Below are 18,655 nucleotides of genomic sequence, written 5' to 3' on the forward strand. Positions count from 1 at the left end.
TCAGAACCTTACTAGTTACTAAAAATATTAGTATATCAGTATTTCTATACAGTAAAGAAATATGAGCCTGTAAACTCTAAATGACTAGCCTTACATTAGTGGCATGTGGAAAAATCAATGCTATTGAATACTGTCCAATTACATCTGTGAAAGTACATCTGGAATATTAAAGGAGATCCATCCATTTTCTGCAGCTGATGGAACTTTTTGGACGGGGTTCAGTCACATTACAGATCAGTCAAAGTGCTTCTACAAGCAGAGATCAATGATCTTTCAACCCTACACTGTAATTCACCTACAGCGATAGTGTTTGTAAAAGTGTGATGAATTATTAGGATATAGTTCTTATTCTTATCAGAGGTGTGGACTCGAGTCACATGAATTGGACTCGAGTCAGACTGGAGTCAAAAATTTGATGAGTTTAGACTGGACTTGAGAAAACAAGAAAGACCTGCAACTCGGCTTCACATGAGCCTTTTGACTTGAAAATACTTGATACCTTTCCCCATGCTCAAAAGTTTAAAAGAATGTTATTTAAAGTGTGCAATAATCAATGAATTTCACTGAATTTCCTGAATCGGTGATCACTAATGCTTTTCATTTCCAGCATGTCGACACTTCATGATTTATTCGTATACATAAACTATGCTGTGGTCAGCTAAAAACTAATTGCAGTATGCAAAATGTGCAGGTAAAAAATTACAGGTGCAACATCTTCCAACAAACTTGTTTCAACAAATAAATAAATACAAATTTTAAAAAGCAGTCGTGATTTTGGTACATTTAACCTAAAACTCAAATTTTGGGACTAGGGACTGTACTTAGGACTTGTCAGTCTTGACTGGGGATTTGACTTGTGACTTGCAAAACAATGACTTGATCCCACCTCTGATTCTTATACTCTTTAAGCTTTTAAAAATATCTCTTATAGAGGTTTACAAAATTATATTGAATAATATAAAATTACTTTTATGATTTTCAGTGTGTATTTAATTAAGGTTGCAGTATCCCTACACGCTCATTAGCACCTCTCCAGCTCTACCCCAAACAGTGCACTTTCTCTGCAGCTCCAAGCAGACAGACAATAAGCGGCACATAAGAGAGTGTGTAGACTTCCCTTACCTGTCATGACTATTTCATGACTCTCTCTGGTAGTTTGAATTTTAATAGCTGTCCCTATTGTGTCCAGAGCTTATCTGAGCCCCTGGGCGAAACCAGAGACTGACACCCAGATGGGAGACAGCAGATAGACCACTGTCACTCTCCCTTTCAGCCTCTTGGCCCTGCATGCTCTCCCTTTCCACTCCCAAGGCGGGGGGGTGCGCAGTGTTTGTGTGCAGTGTGTGCAAGTGTGTGGGCATGAGGGGCGAATACAACAGCTCCTAATCGGCATGGTTGGCTAAAGCCACAGAGCCAAAATGACTGTGTCAGGGTTTGTGGAATAGCATTATTCGAATCTTGATTTTTCTCCTGCAACACAATGAAAAACCATTATCCTCCACCAAATTCATTGGGAGATTATTAAATGTGAACCATTAACTAGTGATTCAGATCCAGTTAATGGGAAATTACAGTAATTCTTCAGCTCCAAATCTTTGTATTTAAGCTGACAAAATGTTCTTGTATCCCTGCTGCAGTCATGCGTACAACAGTCCCTATGTAGATATACTGACAGTCACACATGAGAGGAGCTGAGAACAGGTGTGTTTGCATGAATGTGAAAAAGAGAAAGTGAGAGACAGGCAAATAAAAAAAGGAAAGGCTGTGTTGTTACAGCTACTGGATAGCTACAGCTCTTTATTATTCATCACAGTGTCTATAAGGTAAATAAGAATTCTTTACTAGTGACATTTCATCAGTAGATAAGATCAGCCTTTATTTATTCCCAGAGAGGAAAGTCACATGTTCCAGCAGCACATGGACAGAAATACATACAGGTAATAATAAATAGAAAAAATAATATGAAGTGTATAAAATAAAAATAATAAAAGTATCTAGGAATCATTTATTGGACATTTATCTGAATATCATAGATGGATAGATGAATGAAAGAGTGATGAAGGACAGGTGGAAGGAAGAAAGGAGGGATGTAGGTAGATTGATTGATTGAATGAATGGTTGAACAGTCTGGAATTACAGGATGGAGTTACTGACCCCATTACACTTTGCCCTTATCACTAAGCAGTCGTGTCTAAACACGCTCGCACACTCTCACTATCTCTTTCTCTGCCGCGCACACACATACACACACACACCTCCCCACACAGAGGCTGTAAACAGATGTCTCATTAATGTTGTGTCCACATCTAGGGCAGTCGGGCCAGCTAACATTACAGTGTTTGAGGCTCAGATGGTGGAACAGATCCACTAAATGACTAAGAGACTCATATTTGTTCTATCCTTTTTCACTTTGATCACTTGCAGTAGGTTGAATAAGCACATTTGTACTGTAGGTGCTTTTAACCCTCATCACTGTCTATGACTTCGGTCCCACACAGCAGACTGCATGGCTGTATTACAGCACAAGCTCAGCGTTAACTCGGTTCTGACACAGTTTTGTTCTACCTAAGAAAGCTTTCTGTTTCACCACATTTTACTCCTCTGTGTCTCACACGTTGAATTTCTTTACACCGATGTCCTGCACCCCACAGATTGTCACGTGGAGTCAGTGTTGCCAGATGGGATGTTAAACCATGGTACCAGAGGCTAAAAATATAATATTTTCAGGAAAATTATCATACACGAGTCATCACCACAAAAACGGTGTAAATATTTAAAGGATAACTTCAGCATTTTTTAACCTGAATCCTTTTTCCCCCTGTGTATATTTGTCTAAGAGACTGATGTGAATCAACGGTTCTTTAAATTGGTCCCCTTTGCTGCTGTAACACTGCAAATTTTCCCACTGTGGGAACAACAAATAATTATCTTATTAGAAAAGACCGTGTGTGGGAGCTCTTACAATACCTATTGCTACCAGGTTTATTCATTGCCAGTAGGTGTCTCCTTGATGTACAGGAAGAGCAGATGTAGGCACAAAATATAATAAGGTTGCATAATACCGAAGTATGAGTATATTTTTCCACCACCACACACACATTGTTACTGTGAATGTCACCTGCTGAAGCAGTCTGTATAGATTTCAGTGCTGTATCAGTTGATATTTGCACCTACTAATCATTTATTGATTGTTTTTGTCGTTATCCTGCCATGCTTTCATGTGTAACTTTATGCAATGTCAACATAATAACTTCAGCAATAGCATGAGCCTACCTCCACTCGTCTGCAGCAGGTATCTTCACTCTTGGAACAGCAGTTTTCTTAAGGAAAATTAGCTCCGGATTTCTTCTCCCCTTTGACTGGTAGTCATCTTAGTCAAAATAGTCACTGTACAGGAGTGTTGGGATCCATTAGTAGCAAAACCAGCCAAAACTTCAGTATGTCTTTATCCAACACAGGTAGTCTATGAAATCCGTGCAGAGTGTAACTCCAGTTTGTCAGCATGGTTCAGAAATGCGTGAACATGAAGCAGTCTTTACAACATAGGCATTCCTCCTCTGTGGTTGTAGGGTCACAGGACTCCTAGGAACACCACTGGTCTCTTGAGCCTTACGGCCTTGCAGTAGATGGTTCAACCACTGCTGCTTGTTGCCCCACTGTCTGTCTCTATACATATCTGCTCTTCATGTTTATATCCCAGCTCAAATAAATAGAGGCAGTGATCAATTCCAAGGCCTCGTCCACATTGTCGACATCAGCTAAATATTCATCCATTATTGATTATTGATTATTGTCACACATGTATACTGCCAGGTATTAATACATACTTTCAACATATTGTACCGCAGTAACCAGAACCATAACTATAATATTATTACTTTCATTAATGTTGTTGTAAGCTACTGTCATTACCTGCATCTCTCTCTCTCTCTCTCTCTCTCTCTCTCTCTCTCTCTCTGTGTCATATGGATTACTGTTAATTTATTATGCTGATCTGTTCTGTACGACATCTATTGCACGTCTGTCCGTCCTGGAAGAGGGATCCCTCCTCAGTTGCTCTTCCTGAGGTTTCTACCGTTTTTTTTTCCCGTCAAAGGGGTTTTTTTGGGGAGTTTTTCCTTATCCGCTGTGAGGGTCTTAAGGACAGAGGGATGTCGTATGCTGTAAAGCCCTGTGAGGCAAATTGTGATTTGTGATATTGGGCTTTATAAATAAAATTGATTGAATTGATTGATTGATCCATAGTACTGAAAACCTTTAAGATAATGCTAAACTTTGATTTCTATTCCTGCGAGTACCCACTCTCACTCCAGCTCTAACTCATGTTTTCACTGATTTCTTGCGGCAACAAGTCACGTCTTGCGAGATTTCAGAACCAGATTTACGCTTGATGAGACAATAACAAACAGACTGGATCAAGTGAAACATAAAGAGATGTTTAAGACACTTAAAATTACAACCTGAGTGGCTCTGTCGCAAAAATAACCACTTAAGTGGACCTACTGTCAATTGCCCCACATGCGTGGCTGCCTGGGTGCAGCTGTCTAGCTCAGTGCTGGATCAATATAAAAAAAAAATTAAATTGTTTACATCACCTAGATACATATACACGGGGAAAATGGGATCCAGGTAGAAAATTGCCAAAGTTTTCCTTTAATTTTATGTAACATGTATTTAATTAACTTTTTGACATGCCTACAGATCTACCCACATTGTTTTTATGGCTCCACTGAGGCAGCAGCTGTGGCTGGAGGTATTATGTTTTTGGGTTCCCCATCCTGTTCTCATGAACACGATGTCTCAAGAAAACCTTGAGAGAATTTCTTCAAATTTGGCATCAACATCAACTTGGAGTTAAGGATGAACTAATTAGAATTAGTTTTTGGGCATAATTCAAGAATTCATTAGCTGATTATGAAAACTTCTCTCACAAATGTTAGAATAAAATGATGAAGTGATGACATCTTCAAAGGTCAACTTCACTATGACATCATAATGTTCCACCAAAACACTTTTCTGTCCATTTTACAAATTCATAACTCAGGAACAGAAGGGGAGACATTTGGTCAGTTACTTAATTAGTGACACTGATCTTGAAACTGTGGTGAATTTCTAGATTTTTGTGCTGCCGTAAGAGAGATGTATATGAATATGTGGCTTCTGTGCAGCAACATTGATTTTGAAGCTGTCAGCTGTCATGGCTACATATGAGTCTGGACAAACATGGTTGTAAACTGTAACTGCAACTCAACTGGCTTGTAAAGGCACACACATGCGAGACGGTAATCGTAGTGTTTTTTTTTTTTTTTTTAAGCAAGCTCACATAGCTAAGATGAATGGAAGTGTCCATAAGTCCATCAGTCTGACAAATTCTGTTGTAGTCTACTATTAAAAAAAATAACTACAAGACAGCATGACTGGAAGCCTGTTCATATTCTGCATGAAAACAGTTAAGGCAATTAGTTAAGATAATTAAAGAAGTAACTGGGCTTACTGGTGCATTCAGAGCAACTCAACTTGTACACAGCATACCCTAGTTAGAAAGTTCAAGCCCCAAAACGACAGCCATGGTCACAAGTCATGTTCATCATAGCCTACACCAAGCGTGATTAATTTATCTGGAAAAGAAAGATGCAGGATTCATCCTTAGTTATCCTGATTAAGTTGGGAAATAAAGTAAGACATCACAGACTAAATGGTCAAATTATGGTCCATGATGGCACTTTTTGGGGTTATTGATCATACATCGTACAGAGGGCAAAATGATCGTACAAATGCAACAATTGACGTAAATCTGGCAACACTGCGTGGAGTAACCCAGCTCGAGGAGAAATTGGGAGTGCATTCTTGTATGCAATGAATCATCCCCTCAATTCAAACATGACACAATCGCAATCTTTGTATGATTAACTGTGCGGCCTCAATGCACATACACATGACTGTTTAAACTGTGGGTCGGTCACATGCACCAGGGATCCATATTATGAACTTGAGCTCACTCATGCACAGAATTTTCACACAATAATAACTTTTTCATGAATTTTGATAAGGACCATATGCACCGAAGCCTTCATCCTACATTAGTCACTGTCAACTTGTTCCTGTTTTTCCCCTCCGTGCTGCTCTTGACTTGCTACTTGCCAGGCATCCAAAATATAAGAGGTGTAAATTAAACCTTTGGGTATTCAAATCCTGTGATATGAGCAGCATACACCAGCCAGATCAACAGTATGGGTTTTTGTTGCTTGTTTTTCTTGCATAACATTACATAATGAGCTTTTTTTTCACAACATTATAAAAAAAAAAATAAAAGTGCAAGAATTATCGTCATAGAAACAAAAGAGCATGTGTACTTTGGGTCAGAACATAATAGCTTATAAAATGAATGTGGGATGCATTATTCAGTCTTTCAGACCTGAAGATTTATACAAGCATCTTCATCATCCAGCTGTCTGTACAAGACCCCCCGCAACATTTATGCCCATACATACAGTAGGAATACTAAGTAATGATCAGTTATCCTGTGGAATAAGTGCTGTGTGTGTGTGTGTGTGTGTGTGTGTGTGTGTGTGAGAGAGAGAGAGAGAGAGAGAGAGAGCGAAAGAGAGCTGTGAGCTGTGTTCTCTCACTCCACTCTGCCATCTCTCGCATGAGTCAGACTCATAGAGCACAGTGCGTGACAGCAAAACTCACCCACTTGTGCAGCTGCCCCCACAGACTCACACAAATGCACACACACACACACGCACACAATTGCATATTTTATTTTCGGCAGTGCAACATACATTTAATTTGGGATGTTGGGAGACAGCTGAAATCAGCACTGGCATTTGAGCCTTTTTATAGAAAACATAGTTATGTGGCATCAGAAAATTTACAGACGCAGTGGATTCTTTGTCACAATAATGAAAGAATCGTAATACCAAGGCCAAAAGGTGTTTTAAGTGGTCAGCTTGTAGCATTGCCAAAAACATAAGACATAATAATCTTTGTAGACATTCGCCACAATTAAAGGTTTGGCTGCTGCTTGTGTATTAACACGTAATCTTATTCAAATGATATAAATGTCTTCAGATTTTCTCGACAGCTGTTCATCTGATCAACTTCACGCTTGGCAGGTGTATTGCCGAGGACTCAAGGAAGTGCGGTGTCAAGTGCGAGCTCTTGAGATTTACGGGACGTATTCATTAGTAGTGCATCATGTACACACTGTGTAGTGTATTGAGACGGAACCTTTATTAACTGTTACACTGTCACGTGGCATTCTAGGTACAGCTCGCTCTTCTTCGCTCGCCACAGTTTCCAAGAACAGATGAAATAAGAGATGTCACATTGTTAAAATCTCAACCATTTTAAGCACCAGTGATATAAGTTTTGGAATGAACACGGTTGTTCTAAGAAATATCCTGGTCCCAAATAGCTCGCTGTTAAGCCTTGTTTGGATCAAAGATTTCCGGTGAGAGGAGCCGTTTTAGAACGTGCCAGGGGTTGTCAAATGGTCTGTTTTAACTCAACTCACGTTGGTTGATGTTGTCACCTATGACACAGCTTGCCAAATTGCGATGGGCTGGTCTTAGAACATAAGGCATGTCACCTGTTTCAACAGCCAATCAGCTTTGTAGAGTCAGTCATAAACTGTCAGCAGACGGCGTGTTTGCTTGCTGTGGCATACTCGCCCTCCTTCTCCGCCGAGCCCAAGCCTGTCTCATTTACATCACCACGACTGTTGACATGTCGGTCTCCGTCTTTATGATGTGCCTGTAATGATGTGTTGTGCACATGCAGCACACATGCGCAAGAAAACAAAGCTGTTATTTGTGCCTAAAAAAAATGAAAAAAAAAAAAAAGTTGTTGATATGGAGATGACAACTCTCTCCTCTTGTTGCATTGGTGTAAACTGGCAGATTTCAGAAGTCTGCAGATGGCACGTTGCAAGTTTTAACTCGTTGCATATCTGTGGTCTGAACTGGGCTTTAGCAAATGATATGTATACTGTAGCATTGTTAGTGGACGCAACTTTATTATGGTGGGTGTATTGCTCAGGATGCAAGGAAGCACAATATTGACAGTAAAGGTATTTGGATCAGCAGTTCTCGAGAAAGCTGCAAGCAGCAATCCTGGAGGCCATGCAGTCGGCCCAGTCCAAACTGGCATGTTTGGATCAGGACCAGTAACTTCCTTTAGTCTCCAATGGTTGCCTGGCAACTGGTCCCTGACAAGGAATAGAAACGTAAAGAAGCGTTTTCCCAAAATGTCAAACTGCTCTCTTAAGTAATTTTTCTGTGACAGCAGATACCATGTCCAGAGCACCTCTGAGCTCCTCTGTTACCTGATAAACATGAAAATCTGCCACTGATCTTATCCCTGCAGTATGTGTCTCTTAGGTGTAGCACAGCACATCTGCAGTTTGAAACTGAACTATCATTTTGTGTGCACAGGCAGAAACATACCAAAATAGGTTGGTGTCAGACACATATATGGACACACACACACACATATAGTACACACGTTATGGAAAAGACATGGTGTCAGAAATTGCTCAGTGTCACTTTCCAGTCCATTACCTCTGGGATGGGGCTGTCCGTAGGGGAATGAACGATAGATATGTGTGTTGGTGTGACCCTGTGACTCCTCTCAAAATGAGAGAATGCATTTTCTCAGTTGTTTGTTTACATACAGTACAGTATATCTGCTTGCCTGTTTTGCCGCTCTAAAGACATGTCACATCAACTCGTCCTCACAGACAGCCTTCCAGCCTCCTGCTGTGACCTCTTGCACTCTCAGTCCTGATAGGGCGTGGAGAGTGTAGAGAATAAGAGCACGCGAAACCACATGGTAAGCTAAACAGAGACCAATCTTCAAAGCTAAGAACACACCAAAGAGGACACATTGCTAAAACAAAACTTTTTCAAACTAGACACCCATTTCCTGCTGTTTTAAATGCTGCACTAACATCAAACCCCTGATGTTTCCCCCAAAAAAGTGAGGAAAAAGGGCTTCCTTTCTTTAATGCCATCTTCATTTAACAGTGGGTGGACCTGCTGTGCTGCAGGGTGTGGCTCCCCTCACAGGATTCATTTGTTCAATTTAGTAATATTACCCACTATCGTCTTAAACTAAAGAAACGGATTAGAAGAAAGGTATCTAAACTTAATCTTTGATCCAGTGCCTTAGATTGAATTTTCTTCAGACATTGACCCCATTTGATTGAAATAAAATGTCACAGACATACATGTGTTCATGTTCATGTGACATGGGTCAGCACAGATTTACACCTTATCAGTTTACAAGATAACATAAACATAAATCAGGTACTTCTGTCTCTTTCTTGGGTGTGATGAATACCCTCACGTAATGTTTGCTATGCTCTATATTGGTTAGATTTTTGGTTGTAAAACTTTGTTTGTCTATGTCTAAAAAGCCCTGAAAGTATACAGTGTATACTGTGGAAAATGGATCACCTTGGAAACTGACAAGTGAATATTCATTTAACAGTGCTAGTAAGCTATGAACCATTTTACAACACCGTTTGTACACATATTTATTTTTAAACATACTACAGATTTAATTCTGGTTTTTCAGTGTGTCTCACTGTGCTTACGTAGATTGCCAAGAACAAATGTACAGGACTATCTTTCACCTCATTCTACATAATATACACAACCCTACTGCCTTCGTAGCATGACCCAAAAACATTCAAAAGAGCCGTGGCGATGAATGTGGCTCAACAACACGATATGCTGCATTAGCGCCATTTCGTTTGTTTTGGAAAAATCACTTCATGTATCCTGATTTTAGTGCTGAATAAATAAGCTTTATTGTTCTGTCATTATTGGGTGTGTTGTTGCATTGTAAATGACAGAGCAGCGACGTGTTGCAAAAGGCAGATTTAGCCAAAAACGGCTTCTTCTCTTCACCCTCCTCTGTAGTATTTTAAATAGAAAAAGAAATGTTAGTGTTTAGTGTCTAAAACTATACACTACGCTATGTAGTAGGCTATGGCACAACAAAGTAGGCAATTACAATTACCACATTAAAGCAGACAAAAAAAGAACTATGTCACCTATTTACTTACTTACGGTAGAAGCACAAATATCAGGGACAAATGACCAAGTTAACTAAATCGGGCAGGCAAAACACTCCGATCGTGAGCGTGGTGTGAAGCCGTACAGAGGGTCCTAGTCGAAATGGTGGGATCCAAAACCGCTGACATTGATAGCGCTCCCTCCTTCCTTAGCTCCCAGTATGTCGTTTTCATTTTGAATGTATTTACCAATTATTAAACATGCACTGAAGTATAAAATAAGAAGATCCTCGCCACATTAAAAAAAAACAAAAAACGTGAACATAGCAGTTGTGGCTGTTGCTTGTCATCCTCGTTGGTTGGCTTGTCATTAGCAAGGAATTGTGTATATCTGCTGTTGCTGCGACAGCCATAGCCATTTTCTTGTCTCTATGTCGACCTTCCTGTTAACTGTCTGAATCTTTTCACATTCCTCTTCATCCCACGCCTTCCTCTTATCTATATAATTTGCTTACATGTATTATTGTGCTTCTTTTTTCTTGTAAATGTCATCCTTAAGAAGCGGCTATAGTCTGCCTCTGCAGGCACAGCGACAAACCTCTCTTCTTTTATGGCATAAAATGGTGTCATTATTATGGAGGTCATTCTCAAGGACACTGTGACACATTTCTCCATCACTCCATCTTCTAATAAGAGCATGATAATTATCCACCTTTTAGCCGCTGATGGGTTATTATTCATAGAGTTACTCTACATGCAGCCTACTCTCGTTCTCTCTTTGGTTTCCTGTCTCCTGTCTCTCTTTCTCTCACTCTCTTGTGCTCTCTGAGTCACACTTCAACCGCTCTCTGTCTTCCCTCTTCATTTCCCCCTCTCTCTTTTTAAAATGGTGAAAGCTGAAAGTACATGTTCAAGCTATTGATTCGCTGCAGAAAAAAAGCATCAATATTTTGCGTCGTTATGAGGATGATGATCATCATCATCGTAGAACCCTGTTGCCATGGTGACTTGTTTTGGCACACGGTATTGTGAGGGGGCAAAAAAAGTTCAGACAGACAGGCAGGAAGACGTAAAAGCAAATGCAGGGGTAAAACAGATCCTGCTGGGACCCAGTCAAACACGTTAAAACAGTGTTTACTCCATAATGTTAAGGTTTTTATTTTCTATATAAATGTAATGTGTTTGCTGCTCCGCTGTGACGTGCCTATTTTACAAGGACATTTGGAGGTCATTGCGCCATTTCATTCTTTATTGTATTTTCTTTGTTGTAACATGCAGTACATACTTGTGCACACACATTCACATGCACGCATGCTCTTGAACACAGAATACACACTCACACACCCATACACACTTTCTCACATATTCACCCATTCTCCAAGGTTCAGAGTCGCGGGTATTTCCACTCAACGAGTGGGATGCATAGTGTTTCCATGGAGATCTATTTTTAGCCCCGGACAAAAAAAGGGCCAACTGTTAAAATATGCCATCATGTTCCCTCTGACTGAAAAAAAATCCCATATCCTCTCCTGTAGAAAGGATGGCATAAAGTTTTTTCCTTTTTATTTTAAATGTTTCTGTCTTGTCTATTTGGAAACAGGATGTTAGGTATCATTTGTCAAAGCAGATTTGAATCCTAGATCTTGCTGTGTTTGATATACCAGAGCATTACCAGCCATAAATTATAGAGTAAGAACAGTAAAGAAGAGGAGGTGAGAAGGCAAAGTTTTATCTCTATTGAGTTTTAAAAAATATCTGTAAATCTTTGGTTGTGAATAATAATAATTCTGTAATCTAGTCAAACAACTGGTCAGCTGACCAATTAAAAGTTAAGGAAGTTAAAAGATAGCAGTTGTGATAGTCAGTTTAGTCATTTATTAAAGGAACAGTTTACTAAAAAAAAATACAAGTACATATTTTTCATCTCAACTGTTTATTAATCTAGATTGTTTTGGGGTAAGTTGCCAAGTGTGTGGCTTGTGGGGCTCAAAGCACCAAAAACATACATAAATGTATTTTTTGGCACCACAAGCCAAGGGCCATCTAGTTCAATTTTATTTGAGAGAGGACAGAAATTTCTAAGACAGATATCTCCAACACTCTGCAACTCGTGTCCAATCAATCTAGATTATTAAACACCACCACAAACAAGAGGAAAAAATATGTCTATGATTTGGGGGGAACTGTCCCTTTTAACAAAAAAAAAAAAAAAAAGTTCCGTAATATGTGCCAGTTATAGTTTCCCTTCAATCAACATATTTTACCTGAATATCTTTAGGTTGTGGATTTTTGGTCACTTTTTCCAGCCCTCTTCTCCGTTTTATCAACTAAACAATATATGATGTCTCAGAAGGTAATAGACAGGCTGATCGATGGAGAAAGAGTCCTAAGTTGAAGGTCTAGTCTAATCATTGTATTTTTAATGATATAGTATCTTATTATCATTACATTAGTGTTGTCCTTATGCCAAACTTCATGGTCAGGTTTCTAAAATGATCTAAGAGGAGAGAGGGGAGAAGCAGGGGCAGCTTTTCTTGGCTTTGGACCCAGATGGCCTGAGAAGCCCATACTGATTATTTATGGCGCAGTCCTTTGCATGATTTATACCATAATCATAAGTTCTTTTAACAGGCACTAAAAATTCTAACAGTAGCCATCTAATAGTCACAATCAACTTTGGCCAAATGTGGTTTATTATTAAGCATGTCTGCTTAATTGGCTACTATTTAGTGTAAAGTGAGTGAAATTGAGTGATTTGATGGCATGCAACCAAGTTCATAAATAAGATTAAAACGCGGTATGCATTTCTGGTACAGTAAATGGCTTTTACTTAATAATCTGCTGAGTCACCAGCATGCCCACTGTTTGTCTTGTCCATAAGCTGACTATCTTAAAGGGAAGTCATTTGACGTTAACGATAGTGCATCATCTCTCATCTACAGTAATTTTTTTATTGGTTGACTCAAATTTCCTTTACGGAAAGCTTTTACTGTTGGAACTTTGATTACAGCAATTACAGTGAGCTTTCATAAATTAAATTGCCCATTATATAGAGCAAAGAGTCCCCTCCCATCTATTGTTCATGTATGTTTGGTACAAAGTCGGTTCAGGCTTCACTACTCAGTGATGGACTCTAGCACAAAGACTCCTTTGCAATCACCCTTAATCCTCTGTGAGATTGCTGTGACTCATCTGTGTATCGCCACAGTTTCTCTGCCCTCTCACTGCCTCCTCAAAATCCACTGCCAGAGCAGTTAGGTGGGCTGACAGTATTTAGCCTACAATATTTCATAATCTGGCAAATGAATCTTAAGCAGCATTGCAATCAGCTATCCAGGAAGGAATGATAATGTAGCAGAGGACTTTCCAGGAAGCAATGAGTATTTAATGATTAGGGAGATTGATTACAGCATAGCTCACATCTCAAGGGTGTTTCAGGAGTTGAAACATTTAACAAGGTTAGATGTCGTGCAGAACTGGTGCACCATCTCATACACAAAGGTACCTGTCACATGGCAGAAACAGCTAAGTGTGTGCAGTGTGTTGTTTTTTAATGTGAAATGATTGCTGCCTTTACACAAAATGGCGCATTTGCATGTTATAACTAGCTCCCCTGCTTCTGGACGGCTGCTCGAAATGTGGAGTAGGAGGATTAGCATATGTATTTGTTGTTTTTAAGAATTCTGTGGATGCAGTAATGGGTAAAAATACGAGTGAATGTTGTATTGATGTGCACCTGACCGAGCTAAAAAAAACATAGAGGGGGTTCTACACAGTGTGGATATGTATAAATATGTGCATCTGTGCTTGTGTGTGCATATTTGTGTGTGCCTTTGTCTGTGTGTGTGTGTGTGTGTGTGTGTGTGTGTGTGTGTGTGTGTGTGCCTGTGTATCTAACCAACTGGAACTGGCTAAAGCCTGATCATATGAGCTCCAGTTTTACTGTGTGATAGTGCAAGCAACTGCTGGCATGCTTAGCCAGCCTTATTACACACACACACACACACACACACACACACAAAGCACGTGCAGCCAGTCACGACTCACAGACCCATACACACACATGCATGGACACACAGACATGTTTGTGTGCTATGTGAGGCAGTGTGCTGTGGAGATCAATGGTACAGCATGCTAGGTCCTCTCACAGAGACAATTAAAAGAGAATGGATAATGAGGCTATTTATAGACTGATCTATTTGTAACCAGGGCATTCTCCTACGTAGGAGCTGGAAATTGTTCTCTTTTCAGCCTGCCCTCCTTATGTCCTCTCCTTCTCCTCCTCTGTTGCTCTCCCTCTCTTTTTCCAAGCAAGTGAAATTGATCTCTATTCTCATTTTTCCTCTCGTGTTTTGCAGCATCTGCACACTTGCTTTTCACGCATCTCTGTCTATCTCTGTCTTTACCCTTTTTTGGTTGATGCGGATGGATCATCAAGTATTCTCCGCAGATGTTAATAAGTCATCTCATAGTCATTTGCATTCACATGTGAAAACAGTGTCATGCAGCAGCGATGTTATCAGGTGCAATCCAGGGCCACTCCTGGGAGACCCAGTGACGCACCATGCATGACATAATGCTGTGGTAATGTCTGTGGTTGTGAGGGAGAGAGACACAGAGACAGAGAGACGGTGAATACACACTGTGTGTGCGCGCTCAGCAACCAGATAATGGCACTGCACTGAAAAGCAGCCAGATAGAAACCAATAATGTAGGCTGACAGAAATCCTTTACAAATATTTTTAACTGAAAATACAGAGCATACATTTGCATTGCCACAATGCTTACTCCGACTCATTCCTCATAGTAGCTGTAACAAAGGTGATTTAATATATGAACAGTTATTAATATAAAGTACAGCAGCTTGGGTTAGTTATACTCAGTTTTAATGCCTATTATATAATATTGGAATGCAAATAACATATGTAAAATCAACCACACTAATTTTAGATACAGTCTGTGTCTAGTCATAGTTAGCGGGCATGATGAGGGCAGAGTCGACGCGGGGGAACTTGTCCTTTCCCCCAGCCTGAAAATGCTGGGAGAGCACATTTCTCCTATAAGAAAGACAATTATATAAACTATAATATCACTATAATATTAGTACCCTACAGCCATTAACACTACAATGTAATAGACTTGCATATTTTAGTAAATTCCATGCACAGTTTTAGACAGTATAGCAGCACTAACATTACTTAGTGCCATTAGCCTATGATTTGAGGATGCTACATGCTATAACGTTATCACACGGGGATTTGCAACCTCAAGAACTACAGGTCCATGGAGGCTCATTTATATTTTACCAGTGGCTCAACAATCTAACACTGTTTGGACAAAGTATTAGATCATTTGTTTGACCTGAAACAGCCCTAAAATCATAATCACCAAACCAACCAAACTCTATTTAAATAATCAGTAATTCTAGCCTTTATAGAGCCAGCATATATTTACATCTTACTGCATGAGTAAAGAGTTTATCTTAACCAAACCAGAGCTGGTTATTGTTAAAACAGTCGAAAGACAAACCGAGATGGTTACTGTGAGATCTGTTTCATTTCTGTGCACTTCAAATGAAGTGTGTTTCGCTATGATAAATTACTCTTTATTTAAATGGAGTCTGGTGGGTTTTATGATAGTGATTTTGAGGCTGTTTTTGGTTAAGCGAAAGGGATCTTACTCCTTAACAAAAAGGTCTGTCTCTGTAGGGATCCTTTCAATAATGTCAAGTGCTTATAATTACAATCTGAGCCTAGTCAGTGGCAAAAACACACTTTTAGTGGACGGAAATTTACAGTGTGAGCATGTCTGGAGTGTTTACAGTGGAGCCTGGCTGCTGCTTTCGCTCAATACTGGGCCAGTTTCAAAAAATGTTGTTCCCATTTGTCACCTAGACACAAAAACAATGGACAATATGGTCCAAGTTAAAAAATACTCAGATTTTTTAGTTTACTTGGCAGAAAGTCATACAGCAACTCATCTGCATGGCAGTAAATCTTTTTCTACCTTCTAGATGTAAACATATTCGATGGGCGTAAATACTGGCTGTTCTATGTCGATTGAGGTTATAATAATTTGATCTTCTCCTCTAAAAACTGATATATCAAAAATCATACATGCTCAACCCGTGACCCTTGAATATGATTGGGTTAAGTTTTAATTATCGAGTGGTAAGTGAGAAGCGTTTTGGACTGTCGATATCATAAAACAAGCTGTTTAAGGATGTCAGCGTAAACTCTGAGAAATCATGAATTGCAAACAAAATAAGCAATAATCAACAGTATTTTGCTGCTGTAACGATCTGTTTAATATGTAAACATGACTTAATATCAAGAACAATAGTTTAGAAAAGTAACAATTGCATTCAAAAAGCTCCTCATGTAGTAATGCTGTTTGGATTACGAAATGTACAAACTTGCACTACATCTGATATAACTGACTCTTTTGCTGCATTATTTTAGATACTGCATGAGGATAATTTTGTGGACAGTATTTCTAAAAGTAAATTGTCCCTCTAGCAAGTGTAAAGTTCTTCAGATAAAGGAGCCAAAGATATTTATGTACAGTAGTTCATGGTGTGTGAGGAGGTGGATGAGGTCAAAGCACGAGGCCCTTGTCTCTTGAGCAGAATTATATAAGGAACGCAGTGCCGTGCCCCACCATGACTCAAGCTGGTAATTAGGGCTGGTTTGTATGAGGTGTGAGTGTGAAAGATAGAGAAGAAGAAAGGAAGGAAAAAAGAAAGTGCAAAAAGAAATCGATTTCAAAGCTGGCTGGAGATCACATTAAAAAATGTCTTAAAACTGTAAGGAGACGATTCATCTGCAGTTTCTCTCTGCATTCAAATACTTTTGTGTATGGTTAGAATTTTTTTTTTCTTTTTGATCAAATGTAGAAATACACCAGGTGTTTGCTGATGTCATGTTAAGCCTTAAAGGTATATCATACAGGATTGTTGGTGCTGTATCTCTTAGATGCATACTGCTTACTGTCTGGCGCCTGGTCACTGCCTTATTTTTAAAGCCCTGTCTTCAGCGCCTTTATTTGTGTATTTTACATTGTGTTAAGGCAAATCCTGCAAAGTGTGCCTTTATTATACAAAATAAAATCAGTGAATCTCTAACTCTTTCTTCCTCTCTGCCTCTCTTTCTGTGTCTTCCCCTCTCAGGTCTCGCAGGTGCCCTGCCTGACCTGGACAAGAGAAAAGAAATATATGGTAAAAACCTGATACCTCCAAAGAAGCCAAAAACCTTCCTGCAGCTGGTATGGGAGGCCCTGCAGGACGTCACCCTCATCATCCTGGAGATCGCTGCCCTGATCTCCCTGGGGCTCTCCTTCTACCACCCTCCCGGAGAGAGCAACGGAGAGTGTGAGTGAAGCAGCTCCTGTGACATCACTTCCTTTAAAATTCTACCTTGTCATTAGTTTCAAGGTCTTGAGACACTCTCACACACTCACACACACACACACACACACACACACACACACACACACACTATAACAGTTATCTACCAGGTATCTCCACTATTGCACAGGACAGCAAATGGCTATAATTGCATTGGCCCACTGACATCACTTCCTCTGACATTACTGGCACTCGCTGACACACTTACACCTACATGTATGCACACACACTTTTTAATTGGTGAGGCAGGTCACACTTTGTTTGTGACCTGCCTCAAGAGATCAAGCGACTCATCGAGCATAGGGGTAATTTGTGTGTGTGTGTGTGTGTGTGTGTGTGTGTGTGTGTGTGAGTATGTGTGTGTGCGTGCGTGTGTGTAAGGTACGGGGGAAGGTTAATGAAGTGTTGAGTAGAGAAATAACCTTGAGCTCCCAGTGCCCATACATCAGCCCTGTGAGCCGTGAAACAGGAAATGAAGACAGAGACCATAACGAGGTGCTGAGTCAGCGACATCAGTCATTGCTCCCAGCATTATCACAGTAATGGAATTCAGTTACCCTGCCAAAGGGACCAGTCATCATTTTTAGGGGGTTTAAAAAAGTCTTATAAAGGTAGAAATAGCAGAGAAAGAGGGAAAAGAGTTACTACTGTCTTACCTGCATGGGCGGTTAATCAAATCATCTCTGAGTTAATACTTTTTTTTAGTAGGTTGATTAAGATTAAGAAGAAGTTAATGAGTAGGTAAATTAATGATTTACTCAGTCAGCCAAATACTCAGGTAGTAAAATTATTGTTTAATTGTAATTTGATCTAATGTTTCCCTTCATACTTTGCTTCTTTTTTGCTTCTTTTGAGCTGCATTCCTTCATGAATGAGCTCTCTGCACCATAAAGTCCAAATAAAGCAGAGAATGGCCAGAGGAATCATTATGCTAATAACTGCATCCATCTGCAGATACATAATCAAGCTTCTCTTTAACTCGAGGCAAAAAAGGTGCCAATATGCAAGTCTCTTCTCATATTTGAATGATATGAATATATATGAATCTAAATTAGCGCATAAACTCCTGGGGATATGAATAAATGTGAATAGCAGAGCTATTCAGAAAGATATGAATGCATACTTCTTTGAATCACCTAATTCAGAAAAACACCAAATGGATATGTGTCTAACAGAGGAGAGACGGACGCAGGGATGTAAGGATGTTTTGACATGCAGAGTGGCAC

At 39.7% G+C, this 18,655-nt stretch overlaps 1 protein-coding gene across 16 annotated transcripts in view; it reads left to right on the plus strand.

Annotated features, from left to right (window-relative positions):
• Positions 1 to 18,655, plus strand: part of atp2b2 (ATPase plasma membrane Ca2+ transporting 2) — a 170,128-nt gene that overhangs the window by 93,109 nt on the left and 58,364 nt on the right. For all 16 annotated transcript variants that reach the window (XM_049576007.1, XM_049575989.1, XM_049575958.1 and 13 more), the window contains one exon: positions 17,193 to 17,393. In XM_049576007.1, the coding sequence (XP_049431964.1) occupies positions 17,193 to 17,393 (201 nt within the window). The remainder of the gene's footprint in view (positions 1 to 17,192; positions 17,394 to 18,655) is intronic.

The sequence above is a fragment of the Epinephelus fuscoguttatus genome, linkage group LG1, assembly GCF_011397635.1.
Source record: "Epinephelus fuscoguttatus linkage group LG1, E.fuscoguttatus.final_Chr_v1".
NCBI lineage: Eukaryota > Metazoa > Chordata > Actinopteri > Perciformes > Serranidae > Epinephelus > Epinephelus fuscoguttatus.